The 20,609-nt window shown below is 37.7% G+C and overlaps 1 protein-coding gene across 1 annotated transcript; it reads right to left on the bottom strand.

Annotated features, from left to right (window-relative positions):
• Window positions 1–9,073: 9,073 nt before the first annotated feature.
• LOC113038088 (uncharacterized) lies at window positions 9,074–14,223 on the bottom strand. The gene is made up of 9 exons (XM_026195294.1): window positions 14,128–14,223; window positions 13,523–13,640; window positions 13,290–13,435; window positions 11,930–12,066; window positions 11,183–11,276; window positions 10,730–11,062; window positions 10,497–10,653; window positions 10,267–10,391; window positions 9,074–9,394 (listed from the first exon to the last, which is right to left on the bottom strand). The coding sequence occupies exons 1-9, from the start codon at window positions 14,131–14,133 to the stop codon at window positions 9,074–9,076; spliced, it is 1,437 nt and encodes a 478-aa protein (XP_026051079.1). The 5' UTR covers window positions 14,134–14,223.
• Between the last annotated feature and the right edge of the window lie 6,386 nt (window positions 14,224–20,609).

Here is a 20,609-nt window from a genome sequence, read left to right as displayed (position 1 = left end):
ATATCGATCTTAGTTTGATGCATAATAGGCCGCAGATTAGATGAGTTTGCCCTTCGGCGTGAGATGGCCTTAGACTTTCTTTAGATCTTTTTTTTAGATCACGTGATAAAACTGAAATAGAGAAAGCTACAGGCACACTGGGTTCCCGCTTGTTCTGTAGGTATCTGTGAATGTTGCTTTTATTATAGCGGGGACCAGATGTTTTTGGTTCACCCTCAGCAGATAGAGGGTTTTGGCCCTGGCTGTTTTCCAGAGAGTCGTCCTTGGGTGGTGAATCTTGTAGCTGTTTTGATACATCACAGTCTGTCTGTGAGGAGCTCTGTGGGCAGGGCTCGGCCGGGATAGTGTCTATCAGCAGTGCTTGTTTTGGCTGCATGGTGTTATCAGTGTCCTTGTGGGATATGTCAACCAGATGATAACTTGAACCTGGTGTGTGTGTGCTGAATGGATTGACACAGTCTGCTGAAGAATGACGGAGGGAGAAGTAGATATTGTCCTTAAACACTCTAGCACCAAGTTTGTTTGGGTGGAGGCCATCCGGTTTAAACAGTTGTCTATGGCCCCAGAACAAAATTTAAGTTGTCAATGAAATTCACTTCTTTTATGTTACACGATCTGTGTAGCCATGTGTTCAGCCCAAGCAACCGTGAAAACATACATTTTTCCACAGTAAGTTTGGTAATTACATTCTGGATAAAACTGAAACTGAACAACATAAAATAAAAAATTAAATTCCCCCAGTGCTCATAATGCACCACCTAAGTTAATTACTTCCCATATGTGCTCTGTCTCACGTTCACATACTATCTAAAGGTAAACAGATGACCCGGATAATGCTATAACTGGGCAAGAGGGAAGAGTGTGTACATGTGAGTGAGTGAGACAAAATGTCCACCGTATAGAAGTTGCTGGACAGTATAGCCACCATTTCAGCTCGGAGGTCAGGATAGCTGTTGTAAATTGATGGCAACTCTAAAGTTGGGCCACAAGCATGTGCAATAGGCCGCCTTGATAACCCTTCCAAAGGGGTGAATATGACTTGAATGTCTTTAATGCAGATGACAACAGACCCTGTCACAAATCTCAACATCTTCCGGGGGCCTATCTCATCCAATCCCCTGATGTACTGATGTAAAAATCGCAAACTTCGGTTCTCTGCTGGAGTAGCTGGAGAGGCCGTGATCAACTTTAATACCTTTCGGGTTGATGGTTTAAGATCCTCATACATCTTCTGCATATCCAGCACACTGGGGAAGAACTCCCTGAGAGTTGGTCCTGCAACTGCTGCAATGTTATCCAGTGTAATTTTGGTTGCTGGATTATTTGCTTGTGGGCAAATTGGAGACAGCTTTCAAGTTCTCTTGTGTTGGTACTGTTCTTACTCCCATGCGATCCATAAGATCAAGAACCTCATCATCACCATCAAGGGCATCTTGCAAAGCAGTGGACAAGAGATCGCGCTCAGACTGACTAAGATAGAACATTAGTGAGTCAAACAATAAAGGTGAGACAGTGTGTTCACCAAATGTGATTGCTGCTGTAAAGGTTTGAGCCAGCTGAGAAGGAAAATATCCATGGTCCTTTAACCCCTTGACCATTATCCTACCAACAGATTTCCATTCTTCCTCTTGCCGTTTTGGGGATAGTGATGGCACCCTCACATCTGCACCCTCTGCTGCACAGTCTAAAACTCTGTCTAGACGGCAGCACATACATCCCTGGACACGTCATCAGCATCTGCCCCCATTTCATTAATGAAGCTGTATTTCACAGTGTAGGACATCATCGCTTCATCCTTGAATTGGGTAATCAGTTCCTCTAAGAGATTGACTCTGTGGAGTTTCACAGTCACATGCAACAGTTCATAACTAAGACTTAATGGGCCAGCAGGCACTGTGTCAGAATGGACAGGAGCTGAGCTGTTGGCGTTGATGTTTATCTGTGCCTCTTCTATAGGCTCATGTAAAATTGTGTCATCAAGATCTTCTAAAAATGGTCCACATTGCCAATGGCCAAAAATGACCTCCGATGTATCACACGAAGATATAAAATCAGTTGCTGTTCACAATTCACTGTCATGTGGTTTTTGTGTCAGCTGCTCATTATCTTCTGTTGTGTTTTTCTGTTGCTAATTTAGCCTCACTGCATTTAACCTTCTGTCCTCTCTGTGAACATTTCATCTCCATTTGTCAGGTGCTCTGTGAACAAGTAAAATCTTAAAATCCCCAATTTATGTGTTTCATCGAGCTCTCCTACACTAACACCCTCATCAAAGTATGCTTCCTGAAAGTCAACAATGTTGTGACTGAACTCTTCCCACTTTCCCTTTCTCGATTTCTCATTGGGGAAAAATAGCTTTTTAGCTTGTGATAGAATCTCTGTTTTTGTGGCTTTCTTGGATCAAGAACTCTGGTTTCTCCACCATTGCATTCTAGCCGCACCGGGTTGTACATAATAATTAACTCAAATGATATATAGGGAATTTGAATAATTAATCAGGAATATGATTAATATATATGTAACAGAAATGAGTCGAACCAGACAAATTAAAGAGTCTATCAAAGCTGTATGCATTGAAACACGAGAGCCGAACTCCTCAGGAAGTCATAAATCAGTTCTAGTGCCACAAGAACCAAGCAAGATAACCAACCAACCAACTTGTTCACACAACAGCTTTCAACATTAACACCAATAGAACAATTATTGACAATTTCAATTCGAAGAAGAGATTGTCAAATTTATTGTTCGTAATTGAAATGCAATGCTGGACATCACATGAAAACCCATGAGAGTACTGCACAAGTCCCATTGACTCCCCCCCCCACCTAGCAGAACCAGACTGAAATTCCTAAGGGGGGGAAGGGCTTTACACCTTTGTCTTCACAGAAAAGTCCTTTGCCAGAGAATGGCAAAGAAACTTCTTTCGTACAGATATATGGACCAGAATGAACTCAAAAAAAAAATATAAATCAATCATTCCATTGCTTAACTCCATATTCATTTATGTGTAACCCACACATTTGACTATCATGTATAATCACTTATTGTGTATGTCTTTTGATAACTATAGGATACATAGTCATGTCTAGTATTGATATAATCAAATTTTCTTGCTTGATATTGTCCTGACAATCATTTATTTGTAAAATATATCATAATCGTGTTATAGGAATCATGTCCAAAATTAGACCCTGCCAGAGCAGGAACATTCGGACCACATGCTTGGTAAGATAAACATATGATTTATGATACCCCCCCGAGCCAAGACAATATCTGATTGGTCAAGACAACATCTGAGGTGTGGCCAACAAGCCAGTTTAAATACCTAGGACATCGTAAAATCTTGGCTTTTAGTCCCTAGCTGCTGCTATTAGCCATTTCTGTTTCTAGTCTCTAGCTATGCTTCTGCTAGCTTGTAGCTTCTAGCCATGCGGTTTAGTCATCACTGTTTGAGCGCGGTTCATGCGTGCTTCGGCCTGCCTGCTGCTACTATGCCACGATGAGAAGGAACACAACCTAGTCTCGTCAAACTTTATTTCTTTTCTTTTCCGTTTGAGAGTTTCGTGTTCTGAGTTAAGTTTTGTAACGTCGAGTCTCCGACGCCTGACCTCGGATGCCCGTTCAACTTCGACCAGCGCACACGACTCTGCACTTTCAGCCAACGCCCAACAACCACGGGCTTCCCAAGACGTCACTTCACTACTGAACGACCAGCCAATCAGCGACACCGGGATACCCCTTTCAACGGGAGTCCCTTTCACAGGAAACGAAGGCAACGTATCCCCAGATATTTGTTGTGCTGGTGTATCTAATATAATTTTAATCACATTGAGGAACTCAATGCAAGAGCTAATTACGTGATTGATGGTTGTTCATGTCTATACAATTTAACGTATTGCTGTAAACTTGGAATTCCATATTTACATTCTCTTAAACTCATCTTTTCCTAACTTTCGATCTTCCTGCAACTTGTGTGAATGTGTGAGTGCGTGCGTTTATGTGTTAGATTAGTTTATATGTCTTAGATTTATCTAATAAAGCGTTCCGTGAACAGCCGTGAAACAGTGATTCTGTTCAAATTCCCTTTAAAATGATTCCCTTTGAGCTAAATTGACCTGTTTCCCTTACATATATCCAGAGATGTATAGTAACGAAGTAGAACTACTTCACTACTGTACTTAAGTACTAAAAGGCGGTATCTGTACTTTACTGGATTATTATTTTTTTCTCGTACTTCCACTTTTACTTCGGTACATATTTTCGCTGAGTTTAATACTTTTACTCCGATATTTTTTTTATGTGCTGCATCGTTACTCGTTACAATTATAATAATGTTATGAATCATTCCATTACAAACCACTGCCAGAACTGTAGATGGCAGATTTGATGAAGCTGCCACATCATTGAGCGAAACAAGCGAGACTGCGCGTGCTGACTGAACTGCTGTGAAGAGAGAGATGAACACCGAGCCGAGCCAGATAATGACTCGTTCACGAGTCAAGAACCGGTTGCATCGGTTCTCGGATGACCAGTAACGTTAGTTCTTTCTGACAGTTCGATTCAATAAACCAGTTGAAGAAAACAGTTCACCGATTCATTTGCGCTCGATGCAATGGCGTCATTGGCGTTGACTGTACCTGGGCTCATAACATTAACACAGAATCAGTTCAGAATCAATCACCAAAAGAATCAGTTCAGTTCAGACGCTCTGTGTGTCGGTTTGCTTCACGCTAAATCACACATGCGCAGTATCAGCTCCTCGGTTCACGAATCAGACGCGTCTGACAGAAACGGTTCTTGACTCGTGAACGAGTCATTATCTGGCTGGGCTCGGTGTTCATCTTCAGTTCTCTCTTCACATCAGTTCAGTCAGTGTACTGTTTGAGTCAATGAATTACTCCGGGATATTGGTTTGTTTGAACTCAGAGAGAGTGTCAGACACATTAAACAAGTTAACAGCTTAATTCATCTGTGGATTAATGCTCAATGGAGACGCGAACTGTTTAAAACGATTCAGTTCGATTTGGTGGACTGTTTCAAAAAGATCCGGTTACATCGAATGATTCGTTCGCGAACCAGATATCACAAACTGCTTTGTTTTTAACTGTCTTACAACAGACAAGGAAGAGAAGACAATGCTGAATAAAGTCGTAGTTTTTGCTATTTTTGGACCAAAATGTATTTTCGATGCTTCAAAAAATTCTAAATGACCCTCTGATGTCTTACGGGTTTGAAACAACATGAGGGTAAGTTATTAATGACATCATTTTGCAAATTGGGCTAACTAACCCTAGTAACCGTTTTTTGTTTACAAGAAGTTACAGTCAAAGGAATTGTGATTGTCCTTTAGATTAATCATTTGAAATAGTAAAAACAATATGTTCAAACTTTTGACTAATTTCTTTAATAGCTACATAACACAATACTTCTACTTTTACTTTCAGTACTTGAGTAGTAAATTTTAAAATAGACTACTTGCAATACTTAAGTACAAAAAATGTTGAATACTTTAGTACTTCTACTTAAGTGTGGTGCTTAAAGAGCACTTCTACTTCTACTCAAGTCACTTTTTTAATAGAGCACTTGTACTTTTACTCAAGTATGGTTCTCTAGTACTTTATACATCTCTGCATATATCTCATATGACAGTTACACTAAATTTTATTGATTATGAAAAATGGCTCAATTGCCTATACCAATAACTCATTACAGGGCACTGGAATTTACTCATTAATATATCAATATTCCATTCTTCATATCAATTATTGTGATATCTCTTACTGTAAATTACTGCAAATCAAACAGTGGTTTGTCCAGCAAACGGCCGTAAGATTAACTTATCAATTTTCAATAAAGTTATCACTTCTTATAATTCAAGGAAAAATATTCTCTGGCCATGAAAACATCATTCTATCATTATGATAAATTTAGCTTCTAAATTTAAACAGCATGTAGCTAAGATCAGACACTTCATTGACTCGTAATGTGAGCGGTTTGGAGGCAATCATGGATATATATGGGTTTTTAATAATTGAACTAATAATACATCAAACTACAAATAACACAGAGTAAATACGCATACGACAATACAGACAGTAAACTTTGTACAGGACATAATGGAATCCAAATGAGGGAGAGAGAGAGAGAGATTGATTTTTACAATTACTTTATTAAAACAGTTGTAAGAACAACACTCAATCAAATAAAATCACATTAAATAAACACACTCTTGAAAATGAGATTATTCTCTACAATAGAGCAAAGCACATCCACACAGCAAAATTGCCAGAGTTAATTCAACTCTATGAGAGTTAATTTTAACACTTTACTGGTGTATATATAATCCACACTGGCCTGAGTTAAATAAACACTTTCAAAAGTGTTAATAAAGTAACACTGACTCAAGAGTTAAACATTAAATTCTTACCTATCATTAATTATTCCCAAACTTTATATATAAACACAATGCACTCTGTTCTAATCATACATTATAAAACAAAGACTTAATTATTTTAGGTCCAGAGTTAAATAATTGTATAAATAAACCAATACAAAACAACAACATACTTTCACAATTCATTTTTAATGAAACACTGAATGCAGTGCATTTTGATGTGGGTAAAGCTTTGTAACATTTCATGTATAGAAAAACACTGCCTAAACAAAACAATGAAAAGGCACCACAAATGTATCCTCATTTGGTCCATATGCATTTTGAATGTTATAGGGTTTATATTGCATAAGATCATCAGCTTTCACAACAGCAAACTCTTTTCCATCAACAACTCTGAATGCATAACAATGCTCACTGAAGAGCTCTGTAACAAGTTTTTCAACCACAAAGTAAACATTTTCACCCAACACAAGAATGTTGGTAATTTTACAGAATAATGGCATCTCATGTTTTATCTCTGTGCATATGGCAAGACCAGGTCTATATTCAGTGCCATCAAGTTTAGTCCAACTGGTAGAGTAAATGTCTGTCTGTACTGTGATTTGCAAAGCATTGGCCAAGTCTTCACCATTTTCATAGTCACTTAGGGAAAAATAGTTCATTGGTCCAAATTCTTTCTGCTGTAAACTGAGCGTTTCCCAGTGGTTTCCTATTGCCATTTGATGTTTTTTCGCAAGCGACTTTGTGATGTTCTTAAAACTTTTCAGCATGTTTTTGAAAAGTTTGTTTTTGGCTTCAAATCTCATGCTCCAAGCGTGCAAAAGAGGTCCTATTTTCCTTATGCACGAAGGATAATGAACCATAAAATGGTGCTTTGCAATTAACTTTTTCTGAGGGTACACCAATTTGAAAAGTTGATGATGCTCGCTGATCAAGTGTTTCAAAAAAACAGTCATGCCATAAGTTACAACAGGCGAAAAGACAATATTAATAATGTGCAGCAAGATGATCAACAAGTTCCAGTTTGGATTTCCTGGAGGTACGAGGTCACCAAAAAGTAAGGGTGTGTTCCGCACCAAACAGAGTGTCTGTATAGAGTTCAATCCAATGGAATTTCCACCATGTTCCAAGTTTACATTCGTTGGGCGGTTTTTGCGCTCTGTGTAACCGAAGTCAAAAGAATAAATCCTTAAAAGAAGATCATTTTTTGATATGAAATTTTCAGTCATGTATCCAAATAAAAGTTTCAACTCATACTGAGCAACACCCTCTAGTATGTCATGCATTATATCAAAGGAATAATTGGAACAAACATGAAAATACTGTAAAGTGTTCAACGAAGAGTCTCTTTTAACCCCATATACAGAGTTCAACTGTGTATCTGACTGAAGGTCCCTGCAGTGCATCTCAAAGCTGGCTTTATCACGGACCACTACTCTTGGGTCATCCTCACTATAAACATTTTGGGCATCAGATTTTTCAGTTAGACACAAACGACAAAAGTAATTACTGTTAAAAGACTCATTAAAACCAAGAAGAGCATGCATTGCCAAGTTATCTCCTACAACCTGACAAATTGAACCATAAACCTTTTCAGAAGAAATGGGCAAATAAATCCCCTCATTCTCTAGAATTTTAATATCATTTACCAAAGGAGCTAAAATGGTATCAAATCCATATTTTTTAACATCTTGAGAGTGAAAGAGAGAAACTAAGTGGATGTTCAGTACAGCAGAGTTGAACTTCGGTGGAAGATTTCTCAGAATGAAATATAGACAGCCAATCTTGTGAATCCCATGTTTTGACCCCAAGGGATTGCACGTCTCGAAATCATCGTAATACAGTTGGATTTGTAAGGAATTGTGTTTTGAAAACAAAGGGTGGCCTCTGCAGTAACTTCCATCACTAAAGTCTTTGTATACATCTGGACTGATGTCAAACCCCAATTTAAAATGCTTACAAATATCAGTGTTGCGAAACATAAATTTTAGACTATCCAAAATGGGAATGTACACAAAAGTCTCTTTAACTGGAACCTGGTCATAGGTGCCAGTTCTTTTGTTTCTTCTATTGTCATACCGAACACCAAGAACTATTTCTAATGGTTGAACAATTCCCCATCTTTCACTGAAAAACTTTGCTCGTTTAGCTTCTGAATTAAAACTGGTAAACGGATTTTCAAAACTCTTTTTAAAAGGTTCAGGGGAGTCTGGTCTAACAACATCCTGCTTCGTTTGTAAATGTAACTCTGTGGTAAACTCTTCAAGATCACATATAATCAATGAAACTGTGGAACCAGAAGCACCACTTCCCTGCAGCTTCGCAACAATGGAAGCACACATGTCCTTTAAATCCACTTTAGGAAGAACTGGATCACTTTCAACACGATCATCATCTAAACGAGGTTCCTCATCTGAGAGTGCAGACTGTACTGTATCTGACTGGGTAGAAATATGAGTGGGACGAACAACTGAACAAGGAACATGAATTTTGTCCAAATGTTTTCTAAACCCAGAGTATGTTGAAAACTGCTTTCGGCAACGCTGTTGATTGCAAACAAGTCTAGACTTAGAAGTGGGATAGAAACCATGTTCACACTTCAAATGTGAAATCAGTGAATGGGCATCAGCATACAACCCTTCACATCTGAAACAGAGCAACATTTTTTCAAGATTCAGCTCAGGTGCTATTCAGCAGTTTAGCTCGCAGTTCTTTCACTCTTGGTGCCCCTTTTGTTTTTCCAACATCTATGTTATAAACCGTGGTCTGCAGGAAAGTGTAGAAGTTGATGAGAGTGTTGTCATAGGATATATTAAAAATGTAGTGTACTTTGAAGAGCTCATCCAAAGCACCCAGAGAACCAGCCGTCTGACAAGGGATGAGCTTGTTATCCAGAGCAATGTAGTAGCTGTCAATCACGTCTCGACTCCTCCCCACGGCTAGAAGATATGGTTGATGACTTTGGCTTTTCCTCAGGTGCTCATCAATGCTGCAGCATGACTACAAAGGTGAAAAACAAACAAAGTTACCCTTCCAATTTTAGTCTTTTTAAACATTTTACTGGTAACAAAATAGACCTAAAAAAATTTAACACTTGGTAATCTTATCTCATTTATCAGACTATACAACCTTTGTCTTTTGAAAAACTGCAACACATATTCCATTATTTATTTATTGCACGTCAACAGACAGCAAGAGTTTTATCCTGCACTTCAAGTATTATCTTTGTAAGAAAAGTGTTTTTGGCCACTTGCTTTGTAGATGCGTGTCACACATTATATGCACGTTCTTGCCTTTGACCACAATGAATTTGAAGTAGTGCTTTCCACATTGAAAATGGCAACTTTTCATCGGATTGCTCCTGACTCGCCATTTCTGCTACTGCTGCGAATCTCTGTGTAGCTGTTGCGTCACGCCCGCATACACGTGTGTGTGTGTGTGTTTGGCGCTGCTTGCGCGGGTGCTGGCATCTGTGCAAAAACACTGTCTCTGATTGGCTATGGTAGAGTCATAAGTTTCATGGTAGCCAATCATAATCGCTTATCTCATTATTAACCCATCTCCTCACTCGCTGTGTGAGCCAGGGGTGCGTTCGGATTGCATAGTTTATTAAATCAGTGCATAGTAATTCAAAGCATTTAACGTCCAGTAATGTTAACAGCGTTGTAACGACGGGAAAAGTAATTAGTTAGATTAACCCGTTAATGAAAAAATAACGTTGTTACCTAACACTGTTCTTTTAAACTGTGTTATTCCAAACACTGCTTATAAATACGGATACATTTTTAAGTTTGGTTAACTGAAGAAAGTACTGATTAAATTACAAGGTTTAAACTGATTTTAACCAAGTATAAAAATAAAAAAACCCTTACCTTATGAAACACCACAAGTTTCTCAACTGCATCAGAGGCACTTATTTTTGCAGCAATCTTTCGCCCAGCAGATGGTGGAAGAAGGTGAACCAGTAAAAGCAGTGTGGATAGATCACTGTCCCAGTCTGTGGTAAAATAAAAACAGCAACAACAAATAAAGAACATTACACTCGAGTGGAATGGGACCAAAAGCATGACTATAATCAGATTTATTGACTATTTTTGCCTACTTGAATCTGTGGCATTCTCAGGGGCTTTCTCAGCTGACATCAGGAGACGTCGGTTTCTTGCTTCTTGAATGATTTTTGGCTTAAAGGTTCCATTCCACCTTTCCAAGAGCTTTGAGGATGTGTTCAAATCGAACAGAAGAACAAAATCTTGGTTCACCTTGAAAATATTTATCAGCATTAGACACTTACACATGCACTTAAAGCAACATTCAATCATTTTAAATATTACTTACTAATCCTTTGGTGTCTAGAAACCTTGGAAAGGTTTTTAGAATATTTGTTGCTGTATCAGCATCGTGAACAAGTCCCTGGCGATAGCGAAATGTCTGTCTCATCTTTTCAAAAATGGTTTCTTCAACTCCTGTATGAGCAAGAAGTGAAATGGCCTCCACAAGAGCATCTCCCTCAAGCTGATGTTCTAAGCTAATGTCTCTCCTGATGTTTGGACCTCCTTGTTCAGAGCTAGGCTTATTCTTTCTTTCAGTGTGACAAGAGTGGTTTCTTTGAACGGTTTTTAAACGCCAAGCTAGATAACCACTTCCGCTTGCTGCATCATAAAAGTGCTCCTGTAAATTTGGGGGGAAAACAGGACCATTTTACATTCATACATCTAAATCTAAAGATTCCACTTATCAATCAATTCCTTCAAGTAAAAACATTTGATAATTTTATGGAAAAAGTCTTACATATCCCTTCTTGGAAAATGGGTCTTTCAATGAAGGAAACAAAGACACAATTCCAATGGCATACTGCTCTCTCTGCTTCTGGGTTGGAATCCTCCTACCAAAAATAAAATGTACATATATGGGATGGGACAGCACGTACCATATTTTTCGGACTATAAATCACATCAATCCAAAAATATATCATGACTAGGAAAAAAAAAACACTGGACTATAAATCACATTTATTTAGAACCAAGAGAAAACATTACTGTTTACAGCGGCGAGAAGCCGCTCAATGCTGCTCCGTGCTCCTGTAACCTCGACTACCATTTTCCGCTACATATTTTACTACCTGTAGTTTGTAATCTGCAGAATAGGATTTTCTTTTTGGGGGCATTTTGTTTGCATTCAGTCTTTCTCAGTTGTCTTAATATTTCAGTTAACAGTTTTCAGTGGTAGGCTACAGGAGCACTGATCAGCATAAAGCGCGTAGACAGTAATGTTTTATCTTAGTTCATTTCTCTCGGTTCATGTTAAATTAATTTAGATAAATAAGTCGCACCTGACTATAAGTCCCAGGACCAGCCAAACTATGAAAAAAAGTGTGACTTATAGTCTGGAAAATATGGTAAGTGACAGCTATGCATAAAAAAAAAAAAAAAAAAAGTCTTCCATTTAGATGATAGATTTAGGTCTCTGCCTTAATTTTTAGCTGAACCCCCCCAACATATTATAGTCAATTATCTTAAATGTGTAAATGTAGCTTACCCATGCCTCTCTGTCATGTGCCCCACCAGTATGTTAACAAGCGCTCTTCTCATTTCATTTGACAAAGTCTCGGTGGCCTTGTACTCTTCAAGAATTTCATCTCCTTTGGATTTCTCTTTTAAGGCAGCAAGCACCATCTATGTTAAAACAATAAAAGCATAGTTTGCTCATATATCATTCTTAGGCCTGTCACGATATATACACTTTTTGGTGCTACATATTGTCCCAGAAATCAATTGTGATAAATTACTGAATTTTTTCATCAGTTAGTCTATATTAGCATAATTATACAAATATTACACAAGCACAATGTGGAAGAAATGGCATCACAGACAAACACAGATAACACAATGTTCAACTTTAACTGTAACAGTATTTTAAATTGTTATAAGAGGTATTTTAAACATCTTTTATTGTATTTAGGGGTTGTAACGATATTTGGAAGTACAAAATTGATGGTGATATTTTATGATTTTATGTCTTTCAATTAATTAACAAGTAGGTCTTTAACATAACCCATTACAAAAATGTCTGCTCCATCACAAATAATTTGTTTAATTTTTGTTTAAAAAAAAAAAAAAAAAGCTTCATTAGAAGATGGAAATATATAAAAGCTATTTTAACTTGTCCTGTCCTATGCCCTATATCTATGCACAGTTGCATAGAGTCTGCTCTATATTACATGTAGGCTATAATGTCTATAGTTAAATGTGTGCATTTAAGTATTTTAGCAGAATAAAATATAATAGCGTGCTTGTACCGCAAGACATTTAAAATGAGGTGCCGATGCGATCACTTCAAATACAAGTTTCTTAGCAGTTTCTTAACACTTTAAATAACCAAACAAGATACTATTTTTGCCACCTGGGTCCCTCTGACCTTAAGCATGTAAAAAATGAACCGAAACTCCATTGCCTCAGACATGAAAAATAGATCTATAGAACATGGAATGTTTTAATAATAAAACCTGTATATAGTGGGCATTAGGGCTGCACGATGTGTCGTTTAATCATCGATATCGCGATGTACGAATCCACGATAGTCACATTGCAGGATGTGCGATGTAGGCTGTCGTAGTTTATCTGTTATTCATTAACTGTACTGGCCAGCTGCTCCCCGGCCCTTGTCGAATGTGATTTGCGGATTAATTGCACAGCTTAGAGAGAGACAAAGAGAGCGCGAGTGAGAGAGACAGAAAGAGAGGGAGCGCGAGAGAGACAGAGAGTCATTTAAAAACCAATACAACTGTAATACTCAAAGATTGATTAGAGTAAGCAACTTGAATTATTGAATTCAATTGAATCTCATTTTTCATAATTTTTAAATGGTAACAAATAAAAACATGAGAAACTCATGTCACCTCCTTTGCTGATCTTTGCTCCTCTGCTGCTCCAACTCTGTCATCTTGCTGTGATGTTTTGAGCCTTTTGGCACATCTTTCAGAGGGTACATCTTGTTCACTAGATGAATGACTTGTCAGTGTATCTGTGGAGCTGGTTGCTTCCTCTGCCAAAAAAACACACACACATAAAAATACTATAACTGTGACCAATGTTTGTAACCTGCACTATTTTATGTATGGAACAAAAGTACCTTCACTAAGATCTTTTATGATTAATGTTGATTTTGGGTTTGCTTCTAGCAACTCTTCCAAAATGTCTTGATCAATTTCAGTGTGGGACTCGTCATATATCTTCAAGTCTGCTCCAGTCTGTAAATCAAATCTGCTTCGCACTGTAGATCAATAAAAGCAGTCATAACTATACTAAAATAATATGCCTAAAAATATGAGTTACAATACATAAATATAGATTGATACATCATTTGATTAATCGCATGATGCATCAATGTACACACACAAAAAAAGTTTTTCACAGAGGTTTTTTCTTGTATATTTTATGCGTGTAAAGCGCAGAAAATTATGTTCTTGTTGTGCTTAAATTATTAATTTTGCATACAAATGAATCAGAAAGAAAATACTAAGAAACTTATTTTTCTTAATGTCCTTATTATGGTACAGGAGTGAAATATTCACAATTGCAATGTTCATGTTTTAAACGTTGGTTGATGAATTAATAAAGTTGTATAGAATAGACATATATTATTGTAATATTGATCACTGCAAATCACTGCAATTAAAGTGTGAGCAAATATCAAATGCCCATAATTTCAAATAAGATAAAAACAAGGACACTTACCTTCATTTATGAAATCTGTAAAAGTGAATCCATTTTGTAACTTTATGAATTTCTTGGAGTTTTTGAACTGCACTTTCACAAACATGACGTTAACCTAAAGGGGGAAAAAAGCTCTTAAAACATCTGTGTAGGTCAGGGATCCTCAAATCTGTACCGCAAGATCCACTTTCCTGCAGAGTATAGCTCTAACCCTAATCAAACACACCTGAGCATGCTATTCTGTCTTCAAGATCATTAGAAAATCTCAGTTAGGTGAGTTTGATCAGGGTTCGAGCTAAACTCTGCAGTGCATTGGACCTCCAGGGCAAGATTTGAGGAACCCTGGTGTAGAGATTCACTTTATTTTATTTGTCTATGGACATCATAAAATAATTTGCTATATTTTTTCAGTTCTTTAAGTTTTATTATTATCTGAAACCTGCTATGATTTATATTCCATAGTGTCTTAGGATTTTCAATGCATTTAACACCAAATAAGCAATCAAAAAAAAAAGAAAAAGAAAAAGAAAGAAAAAAAAACATTACCAACAACAATTCAGAAACAAATACAGGCAAATTAGAAGTGGGCACTTCAAGGTTTCTATAGAAAAATTACTCAAGCCTCATGTATTTCAAGGAAAATGTGTGTTGTATTACTAAAGAGAGTTTATACGGTCAAATGTGGACTGTTTAAACCTGCCGTTAACGTTACTCCCTCCCACACTTAACGTTACTTAGAAATAAAAATGAGTCCTTAGACTATTTTTCCCGTCAGGTATCTCTGGCTTCACAGCTTTGAAAACCCCTGTCTAACTAAACTACACGGAGTACATTTTTTAGGACTGGGTTACAGTGATATTTTTATAGATAACTGATATACCGTTTTAACTGCTTAAGTTAAGAAACCCTGGTCTCCACATGGCGAGTCGAAGAAAATGGCGTCTTCGAGAAATTTCAGGCTGTAGCGCGCGCAGCACGTCATGAACGCTACACAGACCTGACTGTTAACATCATATACACATAAATACACACAATATTCTAAACTGAATTTGAATTATTAAATAGATTTGATAGTTGTTTCAATCAACCAGGTAACGTTAAAGTATTAAAGTCAATGTCAAATCAATTTGAACATACTTTTATAACAAGTGCTGCTAAACCCAATCGAAAAATTATTTACATTTATGAAATACATCACTTACTTTATGCACTTCTCCACAGTCCTGTATGCTTCCAGTTAATAAAACACGCTTCTTCGCTAGAGTGGCGATTCAAATAAAATGGCGTCAGTGAGAAAAGTTTTGGCTGGTTGAAGCTTGCACCACGTAAATGTCCCGGATGTGTAATCACACTACCAGTGTTGATGAGCTCAGATTCTTAGTAGTTTCACCAGCCAGAGTAACCTTTTTTACACCATCAGTGTTAATTCAACACCATAACATTAACACTTCACTCTAAAACACCGTAACACCAGGATTTTAACTCTGGTGATTTTGCTGTGCATGTAACACCAAATAATGGAAAACTTTCCCAAATCGTTCATCAATCTGTAGTAATTAAAATAGATTCGTAAACGTGATTTCACCATTTTCACAAATACAAAAACAGCATCATCATCTGTAAATCCTTCAAACTTATTTCGTCTACTCATATACACAGCCATCTTTGCTCTTCCCAAAATAAAATTAAAGAGTTGACACTGTTCCCTCTTTTTTTGGGAATACCTGTACCCTAAGATAAACAACTGTTTGGAAAAAACTACACCAAACAATTTAAAAAGCTCTTCCAGCATGGAGAACAGTGGCACAAGATGACAACAGTCTATAAAACAGTGAAAAACTGTCTCACGAAGAGTGCAAAAAGGACAGTCATGATTAACATCAGGGTTTAAAACAGAGATAAAAGAGTTAACAGCCACAGCGGTGTGTAAAACTCTCCGCTGCAAGTCTGCAACCTTCTTCAGCAATGGTGGTTTGTACAGCGATCTCCATTCAGGTCCAACACCGTCTATCAGACCTAAGCGAGCTCTCCATGGAGTGTCAGTTTTACCATTTAACTTATCTTTGTTCAAGATTTTTACAATCAATCTGTATAAAAATTTCTCATCGGCATCATGAATAGACAGACAGGGATTATTGATTTCTAAAAAAAACCCTGTACAATCCTTAAAGTCTGGGAGAACCTTCATCAAGGGAAAGGAATCATCAACACTATGTTGAACAGAATCACCACCATAAAAATGCAGCAATGTGCGCTCTGCATCTGTTAAAGCCTCTTTCCACAACATAATGCACCTTTAAATGAGAAGCAAGGAGTTGAGCATTGTCCATGTCTACACCTGTAAAGTGAATTACATTCCCCAAAGTCACAACATTGGACAAACAGAACTGTTTGAGTAAACTGGGACCTATTGGACAGGCCGCACTCAAACGCGTCCCATACACCACTGGCTCTTGAAGAAGCCAATAGAGTGATGTGTGATGCTCTGTCCTCTCCGTTTTAAACAGATTCCAGACTCTGAACAGCCCACGGTAGAAACTTGGCAATCCACTGGTGTTAAGCTGCTTTAAGTCCATCAGAAACAGTGTTTTGTTTAGGCCAAGTCCACCTAATTGGTTCAAGATCGTACATGCCAACGGTCTCCACACTAGGTCTACGGGACCACACAGAAACCTCTGCACGAACTGAAAACGTAAAGTTGCCCCTCTACTGTTCAGATGAATTAAACCTTGTCCTCCTTCATCCTTCGGCAAAAATAGCACACTTTGAGGTGTCCAATGCAGACGATCCCAGAAGAAGTCAACAAGAAGTGCCTGAATCTTTGACAACAAATCTGAGGGAGGATCTACACATGAAAGACGATGCCATAATGTGGATGAAATCAGATTATTAATGACAAGAACTCTACCTCTATAAGGAATTTTCGGTAAAATCCACTTCCATCTGGCAAAACAACCTTTAGTCCTTTCAAGAACATTATCCCAGTTTTTAAGGACAAAGGTTTCATCGCCCAAAAAAACACCTAAATATTTTAACCCCCCGTCTGTCTTCCAATTTAATCCCACCGGTAACTGAAAATTGTTTTCCATCACTCCTGTACGGAGAGCTTCGCTTTTGCTCCAGTTAACTCTGGCTGAAGAGATGACACCATATTGATCTATAACATTAGTTAGCATATCAATATCTTGTTGGCTATCCACCATGACAACTAAGTCATCTGCATATGCAGATAACTTTAAAGGTAAACTGTACCCTGGTAAAATCACACCTTGTAAGACAGATCTAAGCTTATGTAAAAACGGTTCAAAAGCCAGAGAGTATAACATGCCAGAGAGGGCACAACCCTGTCTAATTCCCCGCTGGACCTGCTCAAAGGAGTGCTCAAAACACCATTGACTTTTAAAACACTCTGAACATCACAATACAAAGTCTTGATCTTGTTGATAAAACCAGAAGTAAACCCAAAGGCGATCATTGTTTGCCATAGATATTCGTGTTCAACACGATCAAAAGCTTTTTCCTGATCGATTGAAATAATTCCCATTTTAAGACCAAAAAGCTTAGAGATTTCTAACAAGTCTCGAATGAGAACAATGTTATCAGAAATCAACCTGCCAGGAACGCAATAGGTCTGATCAGGCAAAACAATTTGATCCATCACTTTAACAAGCCTATTTGCCAAAACTTTGGATAGTAACTTATAATCAGTACAAAGCAGGGACACCGGCCTCCAGTTTTTTAAGAGCTGCAGGTCACCTTTTTTAGGCAGCAAAGTAAGAACTGCCCTCCTGCAACTTAAAGGCAGATGTCCATTGGCTAAGCTATCCTTTAGCACTGCCAGGAGATCTTCTCCAATTATGAACCAAAAACACTTGTAAAAATCAACAGGTAAACCGTCTAGTCCAGGAGTTTTCCTGCTCTGCATACTCTGCAAAGCTATATAAAGTTCCCCCAGGGAAATATCTGCTTCCAACACCACATTACTTTCCTGTTTAACCTGGGGAAGACCAGAGTAAAAACTCTGAGCTAACATCTGCTCTTCTTGGTGTTCACATTTATACAAATCACTATAAAAACTGACAGCAAGCTTACGGATAGCAGCATGATCAGACAGCACATGTCCGGAGTCAGACTTTAGACTGTGAATATACCTCTTTTGACCATTTTTCTGCTCCAATCCAAAAAAAAAAAATGTGATGGAACATCCATTTCTGCCACACTCTTAAAGCAGGACCTAATAAGAGCTCCTTGTGCTGATAACCCAAGCAGGGACGTTAACCCAGACTTTTTTATCTCAAGAGCTTCAAGATAACATTGATCCTTTGTGGCTTCAGCCAAGACCTGAAGCTCTTCTACTTCTGCCTCCAGAGCTTTTACTGACTTCAATAACCCTTTGGTAACATTACAATTATACTGTTGACATAGCTGTTTTGTTTGAACTTTTCCAAAGTCCCACCATTGTTGTAAAGACATAAAATCATTTTTTGTACTTTGGTGATTTTTCCAAAAAGAGACAAAAGTGTCTTTAAAATTTGAATCTTCGAGTAGAGAAGTATTAAAATGCCAATAGGCGCTACTGGGCTTTACACACCTCAGAAAGACACAAATCACAACAAGTGAGTGATCAGAAAAACCGGCAGGGCTAATAAAGCTATTTTTAACAACACTAGAATGATGCTTAAAACAATAAAAACGATCAAGTCTGGCCATAGACAATAAATTGTCTTTACAATGAGTCCAGGTATACTGCCTGTGATTGTTATGTAACCCTCTCCACACATCATGTAGCTCATGAGTCTCTAACATCTGAATCAGAAGAGTACGAGAGGCAGGATGAGGCTCTACATGATTTCTGTCAAGTCTACTCTCTGTGCAATTCCAGTCTCCACCTAGAAATAAAAACTCTTTATCATTGCAATCTCTAATAACATCATTTACCTTTTCTAAAAAAGTCAATCTCTCTTTACCAACAGACGGGGCATATACAGTGATAAATACAAATTGTACATTTTCATATAATACTCTGACTTTTAATAGTCGACCTTCAATAAACTCTTCACATTCAACAGATTGAGGATTGAAACTTTTGGAAAAAAGAACACCCACTCCACAACTGTTGCTAGTTTTGTGACTTAAAAACACATCACCCTCCCATTCTCTCTTCCAATCGACTTCATTATCAACAGTGCTGTGTGTCTCTTGTACAAAGATAACATCTAATTTTTTGAGGGAGCACAGTCTGGAAAATGTAGCTCTTTTTCTTTCATCTCTAGCTCCATTCAAATTCAGACTGCCTATTTTCAACTCATAAAACAAAAGAAAAAAAGAAAACCAAAAAAGAAACCGGAAATAAACAAATATGAAATACTAAACATATTCGCCATCTTCTAACTGTCTTCTAACTTTTAAAACAAGTTTCTTTAAGCGAAACCTCTCTTGATCAGTAAAGATTTTTTCCCCTGCACTTTCAGAACTTTTCTGAAAATTCTTAACTGAATCAATAAAAAGTTGCAGATCAGGAAACACATTCTCAAGTCTAACATTCCTAGCACCTTTAGTGCTCTTAAGAAACTTCTTAATACTCAACATAGAGTAGCCCCCTCTTTCCAGGGGCAAGGATTGTGAGGAAACTACAGAATCTGCATCAGAGTTTACCTCAACGTCACTATAAGAAGTTTGGGAGCAATCATGAAGATAATTTTTTTCCTGAAACTCATCTCTTGCTTTTTTTTCCTTAACAATATCATCGTCATATTTGTCATCTACCAGCATCTCACTTTCTTCAGTCGAAGGACATTCCACTTCCTCTACTCCTTTCTGAGTGCTATTTCTGGCCTTTTCCATATCATGTCGTCGACTGTTTTTAACTGGAGATGGGGCCTGAAAAAGCTCTTCATTCCTCTGTCTTGATCTTTTATTTTGTTCAAGCTTCTGAGCTTTGTGTGATTTTTCAGTTTTTAACCCGTCTGATTCATTACATTTTTGTCCCTGAAAAAATTGTAATTCATTCTGTTTTTTCCCCTGAGTTTTATCTGATTCACTCTGTTTCTGTCCCTGAATCTCATGTGATTCACTCCGTTTCTTTCCCTGAATCTCATGTGATTCACTCGGTTTCTGTCCCTGAATCTCATGTGATTCACTCGGTTTCTGTCCCTGAATCTCATGTGATTCACTCTGTTTCTGTCCCTGAATCTCATGTGATTCACTCGGTTTCTGTCCCTGAATTTCATGTGATTCACTCTGTTTCTGTCCCTGAATCTCATGTGATTCACTCTGTTTCTGTCCCTGAATCTCATGTGATTCACTCTGTTTCTGTCCCTGAATCTCATGTGATTCACTCGGTTTCTGTCCCTGAATTTCATGTGATTCACTCTGCTTTTGTCCCTGCATTTCAATTAATTTGCTCTGCTTTTGCCCCTGTATTTCAATTAACTCACTTTGTTTTTGCCCTTGATTTTCATTTGATTCACTTTGTTTTTGTCCCTGAGATTCGTTTGATTCAT

This window comes from Carassius auratus, chromosome 21 (assembly GCF_003368295.1).
Source record: "Carassius auratus strain Wakin chromosome 21, ASM336829v1, whole genome shotgun sequence".
Classification (NCBI taxonomy): Eukaryota; Metazoa; Chordata; class Actinopteri; order Cypriniformes; family Cyprinidae; genus Carassius; species Carassius auratus.
This window is presented reverse-complemented; position numbering and strand designations above follow the sequence as displayed.